General features: G+C 34.2%; 1 protein-coding gene across 2 annotated transcripts in view; it reads right to left on the reverse strand.

Annotated features, from left to right (window-relative positions):
* Window positions 1-26,704, reverse strand: part of CCDC178 (coiled-coil domain containing 178) — a 495,421-nt gene that overhangs the window by 415,768 nt on the left and 52,949 nt on the right. For both annotated transcript variants that reach the window (XM_019013747.4, XM_055368060.1), the window contains exons 6-7: window positions 18,733-18,872; window positions 5,023-5,045 (exon numbers count right to left, since the gene is read on the reverse strand). In XM_019013747.4, the coding sequence (XP_018869292.3) occupies window positions 5,023-5,045; window positions 18,733-18,872 (163 nt within the window). The remainder of the gene's footprint in view (window positions 1-5,022; window positions 5,046-18,732; window positions 18,873-26,704) is intronic.

The following is a 26,704-nucleotide window of genomic DNA, read 5'->3' on the forward strand; positions in this document are numbered from 1 at the left end:
GTGATTCTTGTGCTTCAGCCTCCCAAGTAGCTAGGATTACAGGCGCCCACCATCACACCCAGCTAATTTTTGTATTTTTAGTAGAGACGGGGTTTCACCACATTGGCAAGCCTGGTCTCAAACTCCTGACCTCAGGTGATCCATCAGCCTTGGCCTCCCAAAGTGCTGGGATTACAGGCGTGAGCCACTGTGCCCGGCCGTATAATTATATTAATGCATTGCTGGACTCAGGTTGATAGTATTTTGTTGAGGATTTTGTCATTTTTTGTTTGTTTGTTTTGTTTTGTTGCCCAGGCTGAAGTACAGTGGCACAATCACAGTTCACTGTAAACTTGACCTCCTGGGCTCAAGCAATCCTCCAAACTCAGTCTCTGGAGTAGCTAAGACTACTGGCATGCACCACCACACCTGGCTCATTTTTTCATTGTTGTTGTTTGTTTGTAGAGATGGGTTTTGACTATGTTGCCTAGGCTTGTCTCAAACTTCTGGGCTCAAGTGATCCTCTGCCTTGGCCTCCCAAAGTACTTGGATTACAGGTGTGAGCTACTGTGCCCGGCCTGTCATGTATATTCAGATATATTCTATAGTTTGCTTCTGATGTCTTTGTCTGGTTTCACTATCAGGTTATTGCTGGGCTCATAGGATGACTTAGAAATTATTCTCTTCTTTTCTATTTTTTGGAAGAGTTTGAGAAGGACTGATGTTAATTCTTCTTTCAATGTTTAGTAGAATTTACCGGTGGAGCCATCTGGTCCTGAGATTTTTTTTGTTGGGGAAGTTTTTGATTATTGATTCAATCACTTTATTTGTCATAGTTCTGTTCAGGTTTTCCACCCCTTCCTGAGACAGTTTTAGTAGTTTATGTGTTTTTAGGAATTCGTCCCTTTCATCTTCGTTATTTAGTTTGTTGATACCCATTTGTTCCTAGTATCCTCTTTTAATCCTCTTTATTTCTGCAGAATCTGTTGTAGTGTCCCAGTTTTTATATTATTTTAGTTAATTTGTAATTGAGTCTTCTTTTTATTTTTGGTTAGTTTAGCTAAAGGTTTGTGAATTTCATTGCTCTTTTCAAAGAAAAACCTTTTGTTTTAATTGATTCTGTGTACTGCTTTTCTAGCCTCTATTTCATTTATTTCTACTTTAACCTTTATTTCCTTCCTTTTGCTAACTTTGGGTTTAGCATACTCCTGCTTCCTTAAGGTATAAAGTTAGGTTACTGGATTTGAGTTCCTCTTTTTAAATGTAAGCATTTATAGCTCTAAATTTCCCTCTGTGGACTACTTTTGCTGCATTTTGTAAGTTTAAATACATTGTGTTTTCATTTTCACTCACCTCAAGGTGTTTTCTAATTTCCCCTGTGATTACTGCTTTGACTCATTGGTTTGTAAAACATGATTTGTTTAATTTCCACATATATATGAAATTTCCAGTTTTCCATTTGTTATTGATTTCCAGTTTCATTCTATTGGGTCAGAAAAAAATACCATGTATAATTTTGATCTTTTTAGTTTCATTGAGATTTATTTTGTGGCATAATATATGATCTATCCTGAAGAATGGTCCATGTGCACATGAGAAGAATGTGTTTTCTGCTGTTGTTAAGTGGAGTATTCTGTATAAACTGGTTAGGTCTTGTTGGTTCATGTTATTCAAGTCTATTTATTTATTAATCTTCTGTTTAGTTCTTTTATCCATTATTAGAAGTGGGGGCATTAAATTCTCAAAGTCCTGTTGTAGAACAGTCTATTATTCCCTTCAATTCTGTTAGTTTATATGTCTGTTTTGAGGTTATATTGTTAGGTGTGTTATATTTATAGTTTATATATCTTCTTGGTGGAATGACACTTTTATCAGTGTGTCAAGTCTTTTGTCTTCTGTAACAGGCTTTGATTTAAAGCCTATTTTGTGTGATATTGGTATAGTCACTCCAGCTCTCTTTTACTTACTATTTGCATGGAATATGGTTTTTCATCCTTCCACTTTTAAGCTACTTATGTCTTTGTATCTCAGGTGACACTCTCATAGACAGAATAGTTGGATAACTATTCTTATCCATTCTACCATGCTCTACCTTTCAATTGGAGAGCTTAATCCATTTATATATGAAGTAATTACTGATAAGGAAGGGATTATTTTTGCCATTTTGCTATTCATTTTCTATATTATTTATTTCTGAACTCCTCCATAACTGCCTTATTTGTAACTAGTTGATTTTTTTCTATATATTGTTTAGTTTCCCTCTTTGTTTTCCTGTACTTTCTAAAATAGAATCTTAGTGTTTATCCTGAGGATTACAATTAATATCTTAACTCTATAAAACTTGAATTAAAATCAATGTAGCTTCAATAGTATACCTATCTATTTATATATAAAGAACTCTGTTCCTTTATGTCTCTGCTCTTTCTCTTATGGTGTCAATTTCACAAACTACATAGTTATCCATTTTGTGTTCATTAGCATAAATTTATAATTATGAATTTTATCCATTTGACCTTATAATCATATAGGGAAACAAATAAGAACTACAAAACAAAAATACACTTATACTGGATTTTATACTTACCTTTGTAGTTACCTTTATTATTGTTTATTATTTTATCATATGGCTTCCAGTTACTCTCTAGTGTCGTTTCATTTCAGCCTGAAAGACTACTTATAGGATTTCTTATAGAACTGGACTGCTAGTGATACACCCCTTTGGTTTATCTGAGAATGTCTTAATTTCTCCTTTATTTTTGAGGATACTCTTGCTGGATTCAGAATTCTTCATTGACAGTTTCTTTTTTTTCTTCTGGCATTTAAATATGTCACCCCACTGCATTCTGACTTCCACAATTCCTAATGAAAAATTCACTGTTAATCGTACTGAGGGTCCCTGGTACATGAAAAGTTGCTTTTCTTGTGCTGCTTTCCAGATTCTCTTTGTCCCAGGCATTTGAGAAGTTAACTAAAATGTATATGGGTGTGGATCTGTTTGACTTGATTCTATTTGGAGTTCATTGAGTTTAATGGATGCATAGATTTAAGTCTTTCATCAAATTGAAGAGTTTCTTAGCCATTGTTTCTTCAAATATTTTTTCATTCTCTAGCCCTTTCTTCTCACTTTTTGACTGCTATTATGCTTGATGGTATCCCTTAGGCTTATTAGGCACTTTTCATTTTTCTTTATTCTCTTGTCTTTCTTGTTTCTTAGACTAGATAATCTCTATTAACTTATCAAATTCACTGATTATTCTGACTGCTCAAAGCTGCTACTGAACCCTTCTAGTGAAGTTTTTAATTTCAGTTAGTTTATTTTTCAGTTCCAGAATTTTTTTTTTTTTTTTCCAGACAGAGTCTCCCTCTGTCACCCAGGTTGGAATGCAGTGGCACGATCTTGGCTCACTGCAACCTCCACCTCCCGGGTTCAGGTGATTCTCCTGCCTCAGCCTCCTGAGTAGCTGGGACTACAAGTGCATGCCACCATGCGCAGCTAATTTTTGTATTTGTTTTTAGTAAAGATGGGGTTTCACCATATTGGCCAGGCTGGTCTTGAATCCCTGACATGATCCACCCGCCTCGGCCTCCCAAAGTGTTGGGATTACAGGCATGAGCCACCGCACCCGGCCTAGAATTTCTATTTGGTTAATTTTTATAATTTCTCTAATTGAGATTTTATATTTGTTGAAACATCACTTTTCTGCTTTAACTTAGTTATTTGTTCATGGTTTCCTTTATCTCTTTGAAGATATTTAAGCCAATTGATTTATCTTTGTCCAGTAAGTCCAAATTTTGGGTTCCCTTGAGAACAGTTTATGTTAATTTATCCTTTTTCACTGTGAATGACCCAAGCTTTCTTTTCTTTGCATTCTTCATATTTACTTTTTGAAAACTGGACATTTTGAATATTTTAATGTGAAATAAAAACCAGATTACACTATTGGATTTGCTTTTTCTGTCTGTAGTGGGTTATTGTTTGTTTAGTGACTCTTCCAAACACTCTTTCATAATGGCTGTATTATTTGTCATGTGTAATCATTGAAATCTGTTTCCTTAGCTTACTGGTAAGCTAGTGTTTTGTGTGAGTTCACTTAAATGGCTGGCAACAAAAGAAAGGAAAAAGAAAAACAATACTCTCCAATCTTGGCAGATTTGGTCTGTGTTAGGGTAATCCTTCGAGGCTTACCCAGGCTGTTTAAACCCTGACTCTGTCTTCAATTCCTGCCTATGCAGATCCTAAAGGTCAGCCAGAAGTAAGATTAGGATCTTCTCAAGTCTTTTTTGAACATTTTCCCAGCCCTCTGTGTTCTATCAAATCTCCAGTATATTGAGAGATTTTCCTTCCTGTATCTATCTCTTTTTCCAACCTATTTTTTCACAGGAATTTTCGTCTGGTTAATGCTTGTCCTAGCTGTTATCTATAGCCTCAGGCTGCTATGGCAAGTATATGCCTTTAAATGCTTTTTGCAAACACTGTCTGTAAGTAGCCCCAGCCTTGTGATTCCTCCAAGTCAAGCAAAGTCCTTATGCTAGTCTTTCTGGGAGCTATCAGACCACTCAAACACAATTCTTTGAGAATGATGTTCCTACTATTCCCTCTGGCACTAGGAGTCTGCACCATAGGTGTACACTGCTCTCTTCATAGCTGCCACCAGTCTGAAGGCTGGAGAATGCTGAGCAGGCAAATTACAATGCCACAGTGCTCTCTTAATGCAATGAAGCAGCTTCCTTCTTCATTGAATTTTCCCCTAGTGGTTATTAAATTTTTACTGGATTCCAGATTTCTGTAAAAGTCGATTCTGACTAATGTTTTTGCAAATTTTATAGTTGTTTTTGTGGAGGGATGGAGCTCTGGAGATCTCTAGTTTGCCATTATCAGTGATGTCCTCATTCTTATATTTTAAAAAATATATTGCAGTATCTATTGTGAAAAATCTTGCATTCGATTTTCTATTCCTTTTGAAGTTAAACTGGATTATAGCAGATGATTGAAATTTTGACATTAAAAATAAAATAGTTTTAAAAAGCATGAAATTTTCTTACCATTCTTCAAAAGAAGTTTCAAACTGTCAAAACAAAAGATCTCAATAAAAATCAAATCTTAAACATATTAAAAAACAGTGAATAAATGTCACTTAAACTTGTCAATTCTCTACATATCTCTACTTCATTATATTTTTGTCTACTTATACTCTCGGTTGTATAAACCAAAAATAAAATTCTAAGCCCCCCAACTGACTGAGTAGGTCCCCCCAACTCTTGGCCAAGGGGACCCCAAAGAAACCTAAAAAACCAGTTAAGGACATGATAGGAAAGGGGGTTAGACATGCCTCATTATAACCTCCTGCCTTTGTAATCTAGACACAATAGACCAGCATTAAAATTAAAACAGAAATCTTAAGATAAACAAAAAAGACTCTTTGTAGCAATAATATACCAAATTCCCACCTGATTCTGATATAGCATCACATGACAGATAACAGGCCTTGAAAGAAATCAAAGTATTTCACTCCAAAATATACTTCTTTGACATATTCAGAAACAGTCCTGCAAAACCGTCTCTTGAGGCAGAAGTTCGCATTGTGTAGAGAATCTCTTTCCCTTACTAGGTCCTTTTTAGTGAGCCTGACACTTTCAAGGTCTGATAAGAGACATTCACCACCTATTCTCTCTGAAGCCTGCTACCTGGAGGCTTCATCTTCATGACAAGAAATTTGGCTTTTTTTTTTTTAATGGTGAATTCAACAATTCAGGCAAGTCATATCTTTCAACCAATTACCAATCAGGAAACCTGAATTCACCTATGACCTGGAAGCCCCCATTTCTAGATGTCCCACCTTTCCAGGCCTAACCAATGTGTAACTTGCATGTATTGATTTATGTCTTTCCCTGTAACTTCTGCCCCCCTAAAATGTATAAAATCAAGCTGTAACCCAACCACCTTGGGCACATGTTCCTGGGACCTCCTGAGGCTGCCACGGACCATGGTTCTTAACCTTGGCAGAATAAACCTCTAAATTGATTAAGACCTGTCTCATAAACTTATTGGTTTACAGTTGTTTCCCAAGAAGTACATAAATCTCTTATCTATTCATATTGTTTTATTCTTAACCCCACCTAATTGTTCTGACCTTGTCTCTGTGATTCTAAATCTTACACATTCATCAAGGGACAGTTCAACTGCTATTTATTCCCGAAAGACTTTCCTAACAGTCAGAAGTACATGACATCTATTGAATTGTAATGTGTTACCAAAGAGTAGTGAATACAAAATTATACCTGAGTTCACATATTTAGCTTTCCATAATATTATGCCTTTTCTGGACTATAAAGTCATTGGCAGGGTTATTTCCTACAGATATATTCTAAGAGTACCTTGGGTTGTACAAGTCATAAATTATCAAAAATGTAAAACCAGAATGTTACAGGTTTCATAGATTATCTCTCATTCAAGATGTTTATTTGGCATACATGATTACTTCTCTCTAGTTCCCATATCCTACCAAAATCTGAACAAAAAAATTATATGATATATATATGTGTATGCATGTGTGTGTGTGTATACACACACACATTCACATTAATATATACATATATAGTCATGTGTCACTTAATGACAGTGATACATTCTCAGAAATTCATTGCTAGGCAATTCTGTCATTGTGCGAACATCATAGAGCATATTTATACAAACCTCAGTGGTATAGCCTACTACACACTTAGGCTATATGGTATAGTCTATTGCCCCTGGGCTACAAACCTGCACAGTGTGTTACCATACTGAATGCTGTAGGCAAGTATAGCACAATGTATTTGTGTATCTAAACTTATCAAAATATAGACAAGATACAGTAAAAATACAATATTGTAATCTCATGAGACCACTGTTGTATATGTGGTACATCATTGACCAAATAATGAAAAAGACTAAATTCATGTACATAATAAAAAACTGAGGAATGCAATTATGTTTAAAATCCCAATAGATTTTTTCATATAATATGACAAGCTTATTCTAAAATTTATATGGAAGAGCACTGCATCAAGAATACCCAAAGAACTCTAAAAAGGTAAAAAGAAGTACCATATGAGATATCAAAACATATTATGACTCATGTAAATGACTGAAAGCAGATATTGGCATAGGGAGGTAAAATTGACTAGTGGGATGGAACAGGCCAGAAATAGGTAAAATAATACACGAAACTTTGATGTATGATGGATATGGTATGGCTGACTTATAAGAAATTACTGGATTTGAAATAAAATCAATGTGGAAAAAACTAATTTTCCTTAGTAAAATTAGCTTTCTATTCCATTCATATGCAAAACAATTTCACATTATTAAGCAAATCTCCAAAGAGAAATTAAAATTTTAGTAGCTATAAAGTAAAACTGTTATAGCATTGTGGTATGGAAATTTTTCTTAAACAAGACACAAATCACTTAAAAGCAAAAGTAAAGTGATAAATTTAATTACATTAAAATTAATAAAGTAAAAAGACAAGTCACAAACTGATAGAAAGTGTTTACAACATATACAACTTACTAAAGGTAACAAGTTCCTAAAAGTCAATAAGAAAATACAAGTAAACCCAAAAGAAAGTGGCAAAAGATAAATTGGCATTTTGCAGAGAAGAGAATAAAACTTCAGTGAGCATGTTAATAAGATTCTAAACTAATTAATAATCAGGAAAATGTTATTCCTTGATTTTAGAAACTGGCATTCACAGTCCTGCATAATGCAGAAATCCACATGATGTTGATTTATATGACAGTTCTAAGAAGCCATTTGAAGTTGAAGTATCACAAGAGAGTCAGGGGAAAATTGGTTAAGAGGCACTTCAATGAATTGTGATATAATTATCCAAAACTTCTGAAGTCCTCAAAAAGTTAGTAATAATTAATAGTCTCAGCTTGATCTTTATAGCTCAATAGAAAATCATTTATTTTATAAAGATAAAACATTATTACTCCAAATTTTTGAAGCAGAGTGCAATTTCATATGAAGAAACGTTTTAAGGTAATATATCAAAACATTACCTTAGCAACTTTGTTTAGAAGTAAGTAACAAAGAAATAATTAAAAAATTACTTTAGTCAGTCTTTGATCTGATGTGTGGAGGCAAAATTTCTGGTACCTAGCATTTAAATACTATTTATTCAGGATATTGAAGTGGTTAACACAGAGAAGGCCTACAATTCCAGAGAAACATTTGAAGTCTTATATTCATAACTGCCTATCTGAAAAATCTGGACACATTTTAGAAGTTTCTCAAAGTCACTTTAAATCATTATTTTAAATAAAATTCCTGATTATAATTAAGCTTAGAATTTCACTTGTCATAAACATTTGTGGTATGTAGATGCTTCGATGAAAATACCTAATATAATCAATTATATCAAACTAACTACAAGACTCCATACAATTCTCATTTCTGATTTTACCAAAATAGCAAATGAAAACAAAGGAGGAGGGAGAGCTAAAACTGCCTGATTCGATGTAGTTTAAAATATTATTACATTATGGGGGAAATGAAACACTTCATTTACTTACAGCTCTAAGCCACATTGCCCACAAACTTCTGCTTGATAAATCTAACATTTTCATTGACCTTGTTTATTTAAGTCTATATTTTTATTGTAAATTATTACCAAATACTTAAATATTTAAATGCTATTATTGAGACAAAAAGTATTCATGAAACCTTCTATTTTCCACTGTAAAAATAAGAAAATAATAAACCTTATGTTAGAAATTTTTTTTAATGGATGATAACAAGTGCTGGTAAGGACATGAAGAAATTAGAACACATTTATATTGCTGGTGGGAATTTAAAACAGTTGGGCTATGGAAAATAATTTGATGGTTTCTCAATAAGTTATATATAGAATCATCACATGATACAGCAGTTCCACTCCTAGGTATATACTCAAAAGAACTGAAAACAGGTACTTAATCAAATCCTTATATAATATATAATTATATAATATATACTACATGCATGTTCATAGTAGCCCTCTGTACTATAGACAAAGGGGAACAACCCAAATGACTATCAACAGATGGACAGATACCAATCGTAGTATATATACGCAATAGATTATTCAGCTATAAAAAGAAACAAAGTACTGAAACATGCTACAATGTGGATCGACCTCCCACATCATGTCAAGTGAAAAAAATGCAGGTCACATATTGTATGATTTTATTTATATCTAATATCCAGAATAGATATAGCTATCAAAATTGAAAATGAAAAAAGGAAAATTATCTCTATTTGCAGATGACATGATCCTATAAGCAGAAAACCTCAATGCTACACAAAAAAAACCTGTTAGAACTAATAAATTCAGCAGTTGCAAGATACAAAATCAATGTACGAAAACTAGTAGCATTTTTATACATGAATAATGATCTAGCTGAAGAAGAAATTAAGAAAACAGTCCCATGTATAACAGCATAAAATGCCTTGGAATAAGTCTAATCAAGTAGCTGAAAGATTTGCACACTAAAACTATAAAACATTAATTAAAGAAATTGAGCGTGATGCAAATAAATGAATAAATATGTGTTTACAAATGGGAAGAATTAATATTGCTAAAATAATCATAGTACTCTAAGCAATATATAGATTTAATGCCATGTCGATAAAAATTCCAATGACTATTTTCACAGAAGTAGAAAAAGAATATAAAATTAATATGGAGCCATAAAAAAACACCAAAAGTCCCAACAAGACTGAGGAAAAAAGGTAACGTTGGAAGCATCAGACTTCCTGATTTAAACTTATATTACAAAGCAATCATAATCAAAACAGTATGGTCCTGGCATAAAAACAAAAACATAGACCAATGGAATAGAACAGAGAGTCCAGAAATAAGTTAAAACACAGATGGACAACTAATTTTTGACAAAGGCATCAAAAGGACACAATGAGGAAAGAATAGTCTCTTCAATAAATGATGCAGGGAAAACTGAATTTCTATCACCAACAGAATGAAATTGGCTCTTATCTTAAACAATACACAAAAATCAATTCAAAATGGATAAAAGACCTAAATTTAAGATCAGAAGCCATAAAACTCCTAGAAAAGAACATAGAGGAAAAGCTCCTTCACACTGGTCTTGACAACAACTTTTGGGAATCACACCAAAAATTCAGACTTCAAAGACAAAAATACAGAAATGGAACTGCATCAAACTAAAAAAAAATGAAAAGTCCAGTTACATACTAGGAAAAAAATAATTGGAAACCACATATCTGATAAGGAGTCAATATGAAAAATGTATTAAAAACTCTTAAACTCATTAGCAAAAACCAAATAAACTGATTTAAAAATGGGCAAAGGACATGATGTATCTTCAAAAAATATATAAATGGAAAACAGGTATGCACAAAGGTGCTCAACATCACTAATCATCAAGGAAATGCAAATTAAAACCACTATGAGATATCTTCTCACACACATAAGGATGACTACTATAAAAAAGACAAGAGATAAATGTTGGTGAGGGTATGGAGAAAAGGGAGCCCTAGTACAACTGTTGGTGGGAAGGTAGAATGGTACAGCCATTAGAGAAAACAGTACGGAGGTTCCTAAAGAAATTAAAAATAGGACTACCACATGACCCAGCAATTCATCTTTTAGGTATATATACCCAAAGGAGATGAAAGCACCAGCTCGTAAAGATATCTTCACACCCATATTCGCTGCAGCATTATTCACAATAGCCAAGATATGGAAACAACCTGAATGTTCATCGATGAATAAGTGAATAAAGAAAATGTAGGAGTGTGTTTGTGTCTCTGTGTATGTGCACATACACGCATGTATGCATGTGTATGTGTGTCTACATGTTTATGTGTGTATGTCTGTATGTATATATATACATATATATATATAGCTAATATTCAGCCTTATAAAAAATGGAGAGCCTGTTATTTGCCACATGAATGGACCTGGAAGACATTATACTAAAGGAAATAAGGCAGACACAGAAAAATGTTGCATGACCTTACTTACATGTGGAATATATTTTTTTAAGGAGTTCAAATACACAGGTAGAGAATGAAACAGTGGTTACCACAGGTGGGAGTCGGGAAGAGGAAATGCAGAGATGCAGGTCAGAGGATACAAAGCAGCAGATATGGAAAATGAACACATCTAGAGATCTAATGTAAAACATGAGGACAAAAGTTAATAAAATTGTATTATATTAGGGATTTTTGTTAAATAAGTAGGTATTTGTTGCTCTTGTCACAAGGATGTCACTATGTGAAATATATGAGACTAACATAGATATGTTAGCCGGCTTCACTATAGTAACCATTGTACTACTATACCATCTATATGTGTCTGTCTGTATGTATCCCAAAACAGCATGTTGTAAACCTCAAATAAACGCAATAAAATTTATTTCAAAAGAAAGCAGATTGGTATTTGCAAGACTTGGGTTAAGAAGAGAATCAGGAGTAAATTCTTAATGGATATGGGGTTTTATTCTGGAGTAGTGAACATGCTTTGGAGCTAAATATAGTGGTGATTACACATTACGTAAACTAAATGTTACGGAGTTGCTCACTTAAAAATGGTTAATTTTATGCGATGTGAATTGCACCTCAACTTTTAAAATCACTTAGGAAGTCTGAGTAAATTACAAATTTTAATTATAAATGTGTCAATACTGGTTCATTAATTACAGCAAAGATACCATACTAATGAGATATTTTTAAAAACTGGATCCAGAATATACATGAACTCCCTACACTATCTTCTCAATTGTTCTGTAGGTCTTAAGTGTTCTAAAAAAATTTATTAAAAAAAAACAAATTAGAGGAACATAAAATATAATTATCTAATTCAAGGAAAGTATGTTTTAATAAAGCAAATAAAGCAAAAGAATATGGCTGGGGCTTTTGGGGCATGGAAGTAAACCAAATCAGATTCATACGAAACTTCAAAGTTTTCATTAGAATTGTGGCATCTTGGACTAAAAACCAAGAGACAGTTGAAAATGCAAAGAAGCTTCTGAGCTCTCAACTTATAAGAAGCAGGAAGAAGTCTGAGATAGGAACTCAGATCCATTTTCTACAGAAATGAAAGTACCTCTGGAGCCAAGAGTTGAGAGTAAATCAAACAGCCAGTGAGGACCACAGACCAATAAATTATTCCCAATGAGCAGAACTGGGTTCTAATAAAAAAACATTTCTTGGTCCTAGATTTGGGGAACCTGACACCATATGCTGATAAAATTCAGAATTTTATGGATCAGTGAAAGCCCTATGTCTTCATTCTTCCCCTTTTTGAATGAGGGGTTTATTGTGATTATTCTATCCCTTCTTCACTGTGTATACTAAGTATGCAGGAGCAGTATTTGACTTTTCACTTTAGTTCATAGATCTATGGGTCAAAAGAAGTTGCACACAAGGAACTTCATCGGTATCAGATCTGTTACAGAACATGTAATTATGGATATTCATGATACCAGAAAGATATAAAACTGTTTTAAGAAAAGGTCATTGTAGTTTGCATTTGGGGAGCAGTATTAATCATGTGGCAATGGACTGATAGATTGCTACCTAAATTGTCCCCACAGAATCTTGTCTTCTGGATCCACATCTTTTTTAGTACTCTCCTGCATTAACAGTGGGATTGACTATGTGCTTTGCTTTGGTCAGCGGGACTTCAGCATACATGACACAGGCAAAGCTTTGTTAAGCACTTGTCTGTTGAGATTTGTCCTCTTGAAATATGCTCTAACAGCCAACAACCATGTGAGTGAGACCATTTTAATCATTATTCCCAATTGTGCTACCAGATGTGTGTATCCACATGATTGGTCCCAGGCAAGAACCAGCAAAACTGCCCAGCTGAGTCCAGAACAAATTGCTGAATGGTAACCACGTAAATGCTTGTGTTCTAGCCACAAAATGTTGGAGTACATGTGTATATGTACGTATGTGCATGTGTACCAATAGGTAAAAGAAAAAAGATAAATGGTTACTTTGCTCAAAATATTTTCATTAGAATGGGGGAAAATTCTAGACTGCAAAGAATAAATGAGTGATTGGGAGGTGTGGAATTAGATACTAAATATAGGCAACTTTCAGATGCTATGTGGAATGGAGAAAGAAAGACAAGGGGAGATATTTAAAGGTCTGTATAGAATTTTAAAATGTTCTTAAAAATAGGAGATACATCAGTATCTTCAATGTGTACAGGATCTAAGAAAAAAAGGAGATTTTTAAAGACAGAATGCTGAGAGAAGACACAACTGATGGAGCAAGATCCTTGCAAAGGTAGAATATGCAATGCAGTGAGGGGAACAGCTCTAGGTGGGTGGGGGACAAAAAGAACAATATTTGTGGAGTTCAGGGATGTCCATAGGTGAGATAACAACAGTTTGAAGCATTTCTGTTGTAGCTCCTTTTTTTTTTTTTTTTTTTTTTTGCAAAGAAAGAAATGAATGAGCTGTAAGGTAGAAGATTTAGAGATTTGAACAAAAAAACATTGGAGTAGCCACCACAGACTACTAGAAAAATTTCAATTGACAAACAATAATTTCAGAGCACTATACAATGTACAACTGAGGTTGGAGACTATGGTTACATAACATCTTACATTTTGTGTAATGTTCTCCAGTACCATTCAGCAGACCAGGGGTGGGAGTGGGGATGGCAGACCATCAGAGATATTTGGGGTTGGCATTTTGTCAGACTAGAAGGATGACAGGATAAAAAGTACAGGACCAAATACTCCAATTGATGAATGTTTAGAGAGATTAATTGATTAGGCAAGAAACTAAAGGAAAATAGGAACCACAGAATAGGAAACCAGATATATCAGCATTTGAAGTGCTCATAAGTTTCAAGTTAAATACAACAGAACTAATAGAATGAGAGAACTCAAAGTATAAGAAACTTAGTAAAGAGTCAGGTGTTAAATGTTAGGTTTCAGAGTTAAAGAATAGATATGAAGTGGTATAAAAAGAGCCAAGTTTTCCAATGAGAATGACAAACATTTTAACATTCATGTCTTTGGTCTTAATAGCTGACACATTGTCAAGGACACGATGTCATGGCACGGTGCTGAACTGGATGTGCTTAGAGCTCGGATACACCTGGTCTGGATGCTGGCTCTGCCACTGACATTGGATCTCGGGAGAAATCAGCCTCTGAAATCATTTTCCTCATCTGCAACTGGAAATAATGGCAGTTTCTATCTAATAAGGTTTTAATAAGAATTCAATGAAATTATGCATATTAAGTGTTTAATAAGTCTATATTTGGTAAACATTTTATAAATATTAGCTTTATTATCATAGTTGATGTTATTAATTTTGTACAATATATTGTTAACATTTTAAAGAATGTTTTTTAAATGCTTTCTCTCTGTGTTATTCTTTTAAATTACAGTAGCATCCTAATGACTGATATTGATTAAATGAAGAGGAAAATTTTAATTCTGTAGTGCTCACTCTAAATTAAATAAAACTATTTACAGTCTAGGCAGTCTAAGAGAATAAGGTAGAGGAAAAATATAAAACAAGAGTCTTTTATTTGTATGAGAAGATATTCAGGTGATTATTTTTATCATTGTGTGATGTTTCCAGATTCTTTGCAAAAACAAAATATGGGGAAAATTCTCATAGTAACTCCACTCTGAAGAGTTTTTCAGTGGAGATTCAAATTGAAATTAAACTGGAGTGGATAGAAAAGTCCGTGGCAGATGCATTGCTGCTAACCACAGGCGTCCAGAGTGTTCTGACTACATTGGAAATCACTGTGGACAGAAAATTGTAAAAGACTGATCTTTTACTCATTCAGTGTATGTTATACCCAGGGTAGATGTAAGCTTTATAATTACTTATAGAATTTTATCTAATGGGCCTTACATGGTGGCTCATGCCTGAAATCCTAACCTTTTGGGAGGCTGAGGAGGGAGGATTGTTTGAGGCCAGCAGTTCAAGACGAGCAGGGCCAGCATAGTGAGAGCTCAGCAGGAGGGGTTTAAATAAACTTACACTTGGCAAATACCTCTTTCTCTTTTGCTTGTTGCTGGGCCCTTCATTGGCCAGCCTGTCCTTCCTCATCATTGCACCAAACTTTTCTAACAATTAGAGTCATAAGACATGAGATATGGGTAATTTAGAGAGATAATTAAACCAGTTGCTTGCTTTGACCTCTAACATTAAAACCCAAAGGAATTCAGATGATCTACAACTCAGAATAAGAATTTTGTGCAATTCATGATGGAGAAGTATATATACAGATATAATAATAGCTTTAGTGAGATAATTTACATAGCTTAGAGTTCACCAATGTATACAAATCCGTGGTTTTTAATGTATTTACAGAGTTGTATAACCATTACGATAATCACAGATGACTACATATTATATGTAATTGGGGTGAAGGCTCCAGCTGATCATCACCAAGCATTGTTCCTCTGCCTTGCTTTGCCCTCTGCCTAACCCCTGGAAACTGGTGAAAGGGTGGTCCTGTTGTTCTCCCAGCACCAGATACGTTATCAGACAGGCCTGGGACTGTAGGTGATGAATGAATATATATTCACATATATGTATATACAGATACATTTACAGACAGAAAAATGTTCCACTTCCTCTCAAAGTTACAGTCAGTTGACAACTTTACTGGGTAAAATGTTAAGTGGCAAAAATGTTGAGAAGAAATACCCCTTTTCTGCATTTCCCTCAGGCATTCTGGAGGAAAAATGCACCCAGCACACATTCATATTTAGTATTTTCTGCAGGTAATTATTCATTTTAAATATTTTAAAAATTTTCTCCATTTGTAATTTTTGTGGGTACATAGTAGGTGTATATATTTATGGGGAACGTGTGATGTTTTGATCCAGGCATGCAATGTGAAACAAGCAGGCACAGAAAGACAAGCATCACATGTTCTCACTTTCTTGTGGGATCTAAAAATCCAAACAATTGAACTCATTAATATGGAGAATAGATGGAGGATTGCCATTTTAAATATTTCTTACACACATAACTCATTTTATGTGACGTGAGGATTTATGCTTAGGTTAATTCTGAATTATGATCTTTATTTACTTATTTGGAAATATTAGATGCTATTAGCTTTGATTTCAAAATATCAGAAGCTATCTTTTAAAGAGTTCTTTCCAGTTGTGCCTGCTTAATTTTATTTTTGAGGAAATTTAAGTTCCTATGTCAATGTAAGGTTGTCTAATATTACCAACATTTTTTGGTAATATTATCACTTTTTCCATGTGATAATGGGAAGATTTTTTTCTTATTGTGATAGGTTAGTCAGAAAAAATTTTTTCATCTTTCAAAAAGATAGCTGGCCACCAGTTCATTCTTAAAATATTAGTTCAAATACTGCATAGATTTGAACTAAATATCTAATGGAGAGTCCTCATCATTGCACCAAACATACTACTTATGTTCTATTTATCAGTTCAACACTAGCAAATCTAACTGCACAGTCAATAATAAAACAAAATAAGATAATTTTTAAATATAGAAAATAGAAAATCTACAAAATAACCTTGAAAATTAACAGAAAGTTTGTCATTAGCATTTATTTCATAATGAATCTCCTTTCAGATAAAACTTGTATTTATTTATTTCTAAACAAAGAATTATCATTATTGAAATTTTTGTCTAGAAGTGTACTTTTCTATCATTGTTATTGTGTGTTTCTTCTCAAAATACCAACTAATATTCTCTGAAATAAGAATTAAGTTCTCTCCAAGGATATAAAACAGACGTTGAATGGACTTTGGAGTCAGATGGAACTAAGTACAAATTCCAGCTGTAGTGCTCACTACCTGTGTGATGTGTACATATAAGATATTTGACTTCTCTATGCCCTAGAATTCTCATCTGTACAGTAGAATTTCTATAAAGGGCAAAACAATAAATATTTATTAAATGCCTAGAAGATAGGAGAGGTTAGGTACATAAATCACCATTACCATATGGAGTGGATAGGTGCCTCAGATGTATGCAGAATAGAAAGGTTCTGTTTTAGATCTTCATTTACTTTTGTATTCATCAGACAGTTATTGAGTACCTACTATTTATCTGGCACTAATCTAGGCCCCAGAAGACAAGAGTAAAGAAGTCAGCTCTGGTGCTTCTCCTTTTTTGAGGTTTTTCAATATATTTACATGAGAATAGCTCTTTTTTTCAGTTTTTTTAAAGATAAGATGTAAAGTATCTTGGCTTATTTTGTAAACTATTTTATCTAAGGTAATATTTTACCTGCCCTATTATCCATAGTATCTAACAGTTTATCAACTGTTCAGAGCACCAAGTCGGATTCAGGAAAGAATATGGGCTTTGAAAACAGACAGAGGGTGTGTGAATCCCAATTCTGCCTTGTGAGCTTGAACAAGTTGCTGAATTGTTTTAAACAACTATTTCCCTATCTATCAATTAGGTATAACTATAACCATTCAATAGTTTTGTAAGGTCTAAGAGCAATGATGTAGTAAAACATAATGTCTGACTTATATTAGTTTTTTAATCAATGGTAGCTGTTATAATTATTTATTAAAATACCTGTTTTAATTATTTATTAAAATACCATTATACTATTTTAATAAGTGGTAGTTGTTATAATTATTTATTAAAATACCTATGATTTTTATCATTTTTAACAACATGGGTAATTGTTAATTAAAACTCATAGGAAGTATATAGCATATCATAGCAATAAATATTAATTTCTGCTCTTTATTTCCTTGCCATAGTCTTCAAAGCCCAGGACACCATCAGTCCTGTGACCTATAAAGCATTTCCTGAAGGGGTAATCTGATTTGGAGAAATATAGAAACAACAAAGGTAACACAATGCTGATATAGAATGATATAAATAATATAGAAGTAACCGTGACAAATATATATTGAGTGCATATCACTTGCTGGTACTTGTTCTAATATAGTATCACTATCTCTTCATTCCCATCTAAGGTCATCTAAAGGCTGCAATCTTGAAGACTGTACTCTAATGATCTCTAACAAGAGGTGACATCCTAGACTGAGAATTGTAAGTGGCCCATCAGAATGTTTGCTGAGCCAGATCCAGTAACAGTGGAGAGAAAAAAAAATAGCACAGGTCTCTGGAAAATTGATCTCCCATTTGAGCAGTCTAATTCTGCATTAGTTGTTCAGAAATATAATCTTAATAAAAGGTATGAGAAGTGGTATTTTTTGTCATTCTTAAATCATCCTTTGAAAATAATTGCCTTTCAAGATTGAACTCCCTTCAGAATAATAAAGGCAAACTTTTAACAGGTTAAAAAGACATAGAATCATTATATTCCTTTTCAATAGAACTATTAAGCATTTCTTTAGAATAAAACAACTCATTAAAAAGGGCACACTGTCCTTTTATACACCAATTTAATCATCTAATCAGTTTAGTGTCCCAAAAAGTATGTAAATACTACTTAATTTACTAGTGAAGTTGGCTTATGGAAATTACCACTTAGCATGATTGCCTCTGGATAAAGAACAAACAGGTAGGGAGAAAAAACATCGATTTAATAAGGTCGTTTCACCCTTCTGGAGTGAGACTATCAAAAACATGTCTAGACTAGTAAATTATGCAACTGAGCAAAGATTCTTAAAAAGCATTCCAATTATCATTTAAAAAGTCCAGAGTTTCCTGGGTTCTTTAAATAACCAATCCTTAGAGGGTCGATAAAGCTTACCAAAATATCAGCATTTTAAATTAGTCTCTTACCCTTTTCAAATGCTCCTGTATTTTGGACTCCACATCTTGGATGTGTGAAATCATTTTGTTGACACAAGGTGCTGGGATGTTTACTACGGCACAGCTGTGACGTCGACATGGGTAGCTGAAGTAAATGCCTTTATTCACCCCTAAAGAGAACAAACAGAAGTTCATTACTCATTCTATACAAAGTAGTAAATTTTGATGTTCAGAATAAGCAAAAAAATTCTGCTTTATTAGTGCTAATACTCTTAGTTTCCTTAATAGAGAGGCTGAGAAATCTGTCAGAAAATTATAGAACAAATCTTCAAAAAACGTACAAGCTAAAATAAAATAATCATTTATGATTTAATTCTGTAACAAATAAAAAATGAACCCGAGAAGCCAAAATAAAACTTCAAGCAAAGTTGAAAAACATAGCATCGTGAACTAAACATAGGAAAAAATGAAGGAAAAAAAAGGCAGAAAAAACAGTTGACCCATGTGTTACTAAACAGATTCGGAATCTCTTAAAAATAACTTTGAAATATATTTTAAATATTCCCTTCAAAGAGATGCTCTCTTTCAATGTAAATAATATCCAACTACTCATGCATTGAAGTTCTTCCTTAAATCCAGCATGAGTTTCTCTTGCTGAAAAAAATAAAAGCAGGTCTCCTTCATCCTCATAATAACCTCATTTTCTACCTTCCATTTCTGAAAATTGGAGTCTCATGCGAAGAGTGATTAATGTTCTCACTATAGTAAAGCTGTACTCATCATAAAATCCACTCAGTCCGATGTGCCTCAGTGATGCTAATCCTGGCATGTCCCAAATCGACTGAAGGTTGCAGAAGCACAGCAAAGTTGTCCATGAAACTCCACCAAAGTGCTTACTTGCAGTCCTTTTGACTCTAAGGACTCTATTGGGCTGGATTATAGTTGCAGTCACTGATCTTAAATGGGAGACACAAAATATGCTCAGCGCCTCAATGAGAACAGTGTGATGTCCTCATTTCAATTGACCTTGAGGGAACAGAGAAATAATCCTGTTGTGTTTTGTTTCAATGCCAACCCACAGAGATGGTAAATATTTTTGGTATCTTCATTTAAACTGCAATCTTTTAAATATCTTTTAAATGAAGCCTTATAATATCTTCCTCTAGAAACACAATCTCTTGTAAAAATGGCATGTTTCATTTATAAATAAAAGTGTTCAGTCTATTCTACAATGTTCGACTCTCTCTCATATATATGTGTGTGTGTGTGTGTATATATATATATATATATAAATGACCTTTTTATGAGCACTAAAAATATGTGCCAGACATAAAGCTAAGCTAAAAATTTTTGATGCCACATTTTTTAAATCCCCACAACAATCTTATAAAATGGGATTATTATCTTGATTTCATAGATGAGGAAATCAAGGCTTAAATAAATTATATAACTTGTCTAAGTCTATGGAACAGGTAGGTAGGAGAACTGAGACTTGAACTAAATCTCCCTGGTTATGGAGTATAAACTGTGAAGGCTGTTTTTATGTTTTAAAAGTATGGCAAAATAAAGAGAAACAGTACTAAAAATATATTTCAGGGCATCCCGAATGTTTTGCTTGTTTTTACATTTTGAATGCTCCTTCATAATATCAGTGCTGGTATCCTATGTCTTTTAGTTTGCTTTGACCATACTCTGAACACATATACTTGCTATAACTATTTTTTGTATGTTACAGTCCATCTTTCCTCTTTAGTTCATAAACATACACACACACACACACACACACACACACACACACACACACACACATATATATGTAATAGTCAAAAGACCAAAAGAACAATCTAGTAAAAATTGCATACTGATCTCCTATCCAAGTATCTTGATAAGGGCATGTTGGCCCTCCCTTTAGAAATAAGAAGGTTTTGATACACATTTAACAAACAAGCAGTCACTGTTACAGTCAAAACATTTGTTTTGCTTCATTAAATTTGGTGAAAACAAGAATAGTGATGATTCCTTTTATATTTTTCTTGACTGTGCCACTCTCAACCTATTTTGTGAATACTAATTAATTTCCATAGCACTCCTATGGTTTAGGTTGAATATGTAACATATGGTAAAGTAATGGGAATCACGTACTACAAACTTAAATTTGCACTAAAATCTGTAAAAGACATGACATCCTAAGTAGCACAAGATTGAACCAAAATTCAGTGGTTCATGTTACTCTTTTTATTTCATTGCAAGCATGGCATAAGTTAAAACTTTCAATTTTTAAGAATTTTACTCAGTTTAGGGTGACAGCATGATATAATCAAAAGACAGCTGAACTAGGCATCTGTATTTTCTTGACTGAACTGATAACTAGCTGCACATCTTTAGCTAAAACGATTCAGTCTTTAGGTCTCAGATTTCTTATTTAATAAATTAATGTATTGGTAGGATGTTACGTAAGATATTTTTCACCTAAAATTCCAAACATAAATCGAGGGAGTCCTCCTTGTGAAGCCTGTGCACAAATGGTCAGTGTGAGTATATTAAGAATTAAGCTCGGCGAGACTTTCATCCTCTCTAAACATGCCCCTGACTCCAACTTCCTTGCCCAGAATTAATGCATAAAAGACAAGATCCTCCTGGCTCCAAGCCAGAGTTGAGGTTTGCTGAGACTCTGCAACATGAAACTTCCATTTGAGAAAAAATATCAACTAGTTGTTTGTGTGGGCAAATGAAATAGAAAGACTATGTTTATAAACTTTCAACTCTTACTGCTCAATGAATTTGATCCTTATATAATTTATTCACCCAGCTCCAATAATTCAACATTTTATCACAAGAGTCCTTCCTTTTCTTCTGCTTTGTATATGCGCTTCCTTTATGTACGTTACCCCAATTATTCTATCATCCCTTTATCTCAACTCAGAACGCTTAGGAAAAACTCTGCTGAACGCATATTTCCTTTTCACATTGTTATCCCTTTTAACATCTTGATTTTCTTTCCAAAATGTAACATAAGTCAGTGCTCTTGAGATTAAAAATAATTTGTCCTCCATGCAAAGACTCTTTCACGATGAACATAAAGCATCTTTAATCTTTTATGGAAAACAAAGATCTCTTTAGCTTTTGTTATACATGAGAAAAACAAAAACACCTTTCACTGACATTAGAGTTATCACATTTTCATTGGACCTTAAACTGTTGGAGACACTTATCACTAAATATCTAGAATAATACACACGGACTCTCAGAGTCGGAAGTGGCTAAAAACTGCTTCTACTCTAACTTTAGTCAATGTGCAATGCCGCTGTTTGGTGTTCACTTACTGCCATTTTCTTCTCTTCAAAATCTGCAACTTCAATACAATTTTTTTTTTTTACTTGCCTTGTATACTCACAGGTCTCCCCACTACCTTGCCTGACCACTTCCTATAGCTATTATTCTATATCAAATTTTGCTTTCACTAGCAATTTTTTGAATGAACTGTTTATACTGGCAGCTGCAATATCCTCATCTGATCTCTTCTTCAAATTACAATTTATATACAAATATTAAGATCCATCTTACAAGGTTCCTTGCCTGTGCGGAATACTCAGCTCTTTCAGACATTTGAGTGCAGCTATAGCACTTTTCATTTCTCTTATAAGAATGGATCACATTGCACTCTGCTGTTATCACATTTATGTTTTCCTATCTTCCCCATGAAGTTCTTTCCAGAGAACAATATTAAGTGCCTTAAATAATTATTGAATAAATGAATAAACAAATCCTCTATCATTTTTTAAACTTTTTACCTGGCTGTAATCTGATTTTTGTTCTCTCCATGAAAAATTCATTCTTACATCCCACTAAGCAGTATATCAACTACCATCCATGAAGGAGTAACTGATATGGAATTAGTTCTCCAGTTATAAGCAACTCTAAATCTGGATTTTAAAATATGAGACAACTGGTTTCGGACTTTGAAAAATGGGCAGTTCAAGGTTTTTATTTCTGAGAAAAGGGAAATTGATAAGGTGGAGTCCCACAATCACCAAGCTCTCTGCCAAGGGACAGTTTCCCAACTGCAATAAAGAGATCTGGGAGAAAAACAGAGCACAGTAATCCCGCTGAGTTGAAAAGTAAATATGAGTTTCGTGGACAGTGGAAACATCTGGAAGAGGGCAGGAACTCAAGAAGACAGAGCAATGCAGAGAAGAGCCTCAGAAACCCACGTGGGAGGCCCCTCTGACATATGGCATAGAATCCCTGACCAATAACTTCTACCCAGAATGTGCAGAGAAAATTCACAACTTAATATTCAGAAAATAGGCATAAGACTTGGACTCTTCACAAAAGACAATATACAAATGACTATTGCGATGTGAAAAGATGCTTAACATCATTAGTCATAGTCATCAAGAAAACGCAAATTTAACTAACAGTTCAATACAACTTCACACACACACTATAATGCCTAAAATTATAAAGGTTTGCAATGCCCAGTATCAGAGAGGATATAGAACAACTGGAATTTATACATTGCTAGTGGAAATGTAAAATTGTTTAAACACTTTGGAAAACAATTTGGCAATTTCTTATAAAAGTTAAACTTACCATATTACTCAGCATTCCTCTTCTTTATATTTCCCCATGACAAATAAAAATATGTCCACAAAAAGAATTGTAGGTGAATGTTCATAATAGCTTTCTTGATGATAGTCAAAAATTGAAAAAATCTCAAATTTCCATTAAAGGCTAAATAAATTGTGCAATATTATACAAGGGAAAGGTATTAATCAATAAAAATGAACAAACTACTGATATATGAAACAGCATGGATGAATATTACAGACATTTTCCTGAGTCTGAAAAAGTTGGGCACAAAGGAGTACAAGTGGCATAATTTCATTTATTTGAAATGTTACAGTGGTAAAACTAAAATCATACTGGGGTTGTGGGAGTCAGTTAAAGTAATCTTGTCTGTAGAGGGGGCATGAGTGAACTTTCTGGAAAGATGGAAATTTCTATACAGTGTTTGGGGTGGTGGTTAAATGGATGTGTGTGTTTGTCAAAAGTCATTCACTTATACACTGTAAATGAGTGGATTTTATTGCATTTAAGTTGTACCTCCATATGTCTGTTTTATAAAAAAGACCACTAAGCATATCCTAGTGACAGAACTCAATAACCTTGTATCGTTCTCCTACTTTAACTTTTTATACTAAAAAACATTGTAGACAGCCCTTCCTTGAAATGTTCTTTTAATAACTTTCTCTAGCTTCCTGTTCACCTATTTTTTCTCATATTCCTTAAACATGACTATTTGATAAGAAATAATCTTTTCCTCTACGCTTTCTCCTTTGATCATCTCCTTTAAGTGCTTAACTCTTAACTAAACAGCTTTAGACTTAACCTTGCCCTGAGCTCCTTGCCAAATGTACAAATTTCCCAAATCTGTCCTTCCTAGACTCCTATCCTGGCATTGAGAGTAAGGAAGGGAGGTCTGGGCCTGCAGAATCCTATGCAGAATGGGAGAAGCATGATAGATAAAACTAAAATGTACCCATTGAGAAGTTGATATACCACAAACAAGGAAATACATTCACAACAGTAAATTAAAATGCCAAAGCAGAAAGGCTACGGAAGAAAAGGGACACATTTGTATGATCAGACATAGAGCTGGAAGGGATAAAGGAGGCATCCACGGGAGCTTCAAGATGGAAGAGATCTGATACAGTACAAGCAGTGAAAATGATGCCTGGTACAGAGGATCCTCAGAAATGATTTGAAAAGTAAAAGAACTGTTATTAGTGGAAGGTATCCAAGTTACTGGTGGCAAACCTGTACTGGTCCGCAGCAACTTCAATTCTTGCCTCCTCAGACAAAATAATTCGACTGAGAAGCATAAGGCAGAAGGACAGACCAAGGCAAATTTCAGAACAGGAGTGAAAGTTTTATTAAAAAGCTTTAGGACAGTAAGGAAAGGAAGGAAAGAAAAGAAGAAAAGTACAACTTGGATAAAGGCCAAGCGGGTGATTTGAGAAACCAAGTGCGCAGCTTGACTTATGGACTTGGGTTTTTATACGTTGGCATACTTCCAAGATACTGCATTACTTCTCCCCACTCCTGAGATTTTATCGGGAAGCTGCTGATGAGTTTAAGGTGTTTTCTATTAGGAGACTGCCTTTCTCTGGCACTGACTGTGAGCAGTTATTACTTTAGATCAACAGTTAACAACTGCTTGACCATCACCTGATGGTCACCCAACACTCCTGGTGTGTTGGGGGAGGGGCGGGGAGGGCGTGGGCAGGAGGGGAGAGCCCTTTTTTGCCCTGCTCATACCTGAGGCTACCTACTGTAACAGAATGATAAGAAAGCAAAGATGTTCCAAAATAAAACTTTTAATTAGCCTTCCCTCTGTCCCCAGTCTGTTTGGATTCTTTTTTCTTTTTTATAATTTTGACTTTCATTTTAGATTCAGGGAATGCACATGCAGGCTTGTTACACAGGTATATGGTGTAATGCTGAGGTTTGGGGTTTGATTGCTTCTGTCACCCAGGTATTGAGCATAGTACATAATGGTTAGTTTTTTAACCTTTGGCCCCCTCCCTCTCTCCTCCCTATAGTAATCCCTAGTGTCTATTGATGCCATCTTTATGTCCATGAGTACCCATTGCTTAGCTCCCACTTATAAGTGAGAACAAGAAATATTTGGTTTTCTGTTCCTGTGCTAACCCACTTAGGATAATGGCTTCCAGTTGCATCCATGTTGCTGCAGATAACTTGATTTCATTCTTTTTTATGGCAGTATAGTATTTCATGGTGTATATGCACCACATTTTCTTTATCCAATCCACCATTGATGGACACCTAGATTGATTCTATGTCTTTGCTATTGCGAATAATGCTGTGATGAACAAATGAGTGCATTGTCTTTTTGGTAGAATGATTTATTTTCTTTTGGATATATGTCCAGTAACAGGATTGCTGGGTTGAATGCCAGTTCAGCTCTTAGTTATTAGACAAATCTCAAAACTGCTTTCCATAGTGGCGAAACTAATTTACATTCCCACCAACAGTGTATAACAATTCTCTTTTCTCTGCAGAGTTGCCAGCATCTGTTGTTTTTGGCTTTTTAGTAATAGCCATTCTGACTGGTATGAGATGCCTTGCAAGAGCTTCTGAAGGAAACACTAAACATAGATAGGAAAAACCATTATCATCCACTACGAAAACACACTGAAGCACACAGACCAACAACTCTATGAAGCAACTATATTAACAAGTTTGCAAAATTAACCAGCCAGCACCATGATGACAGGATCAAATTCACACATAACAATATTAACCTTAAATATAAATAGGCTAAATGCCCCAATTAAAAAACACAGAACGGCAAGCTGGATACAAAGATGGAACCCATCAGTGTGCTGTATTCAAGAAACACATCTCACATGCAAAGATGCACATAGACTCGAAATAAAGGGAAGGAGGAAAATTTACCAAGCAAATTTGAAAGCAGAAAAATGCAGAGGTTGCAATTGTAGTTTCTGAAAAAATAGACTTTAAATCAACAAAGGTCAAAACAGACAAAGAAGGGCATTACATAATCTTAAAGGGTTCAATTCAACAAGAAGAGCTGACTATCCTAAATATATGTGTACCCAATACAGGAGCACTGAGATTCATAAAACAAGTTCTTAGAGACCTACAAAGAGACTTAGACCTCCACACAATAATAGAGGGAGACTTTAATAACTCACTGTCAGTATTAGACAGATCATTGAGACAGAAAATTAACAAAGATATCCAGGACTTGAACTCAGCTCTAGACCAAGTGGACCTGACAGATATCTACAGAACTTGCCAGCCAAAACAGAATATAAATTTTTCTCAGTGTCACATGGCACTTACTCTAAAATTGATCACATAATTGGAACTAAAAACTCTTCAGCAAATGCAAAATAACTGAAATCATAACAAACACTCTCTCAGACCACAGTACAATCAAATTAGAACTCAA

This window comes from Gorilla gorilla, chromosome 17 (assembly GCF_029281585.2).
Source record: "Gorilla gorilla gorilla isolate KB3781 chromosome 17, NHGRI_mGorGor1-v2.1_pri, whole genome shotgun sequence".
NCBI classification, from domain to species: Eukaryota; Metazoa; Chordata; class Mammalia; order Primates; family Hominidae; genus Gorilla; species Gorilla gorilla.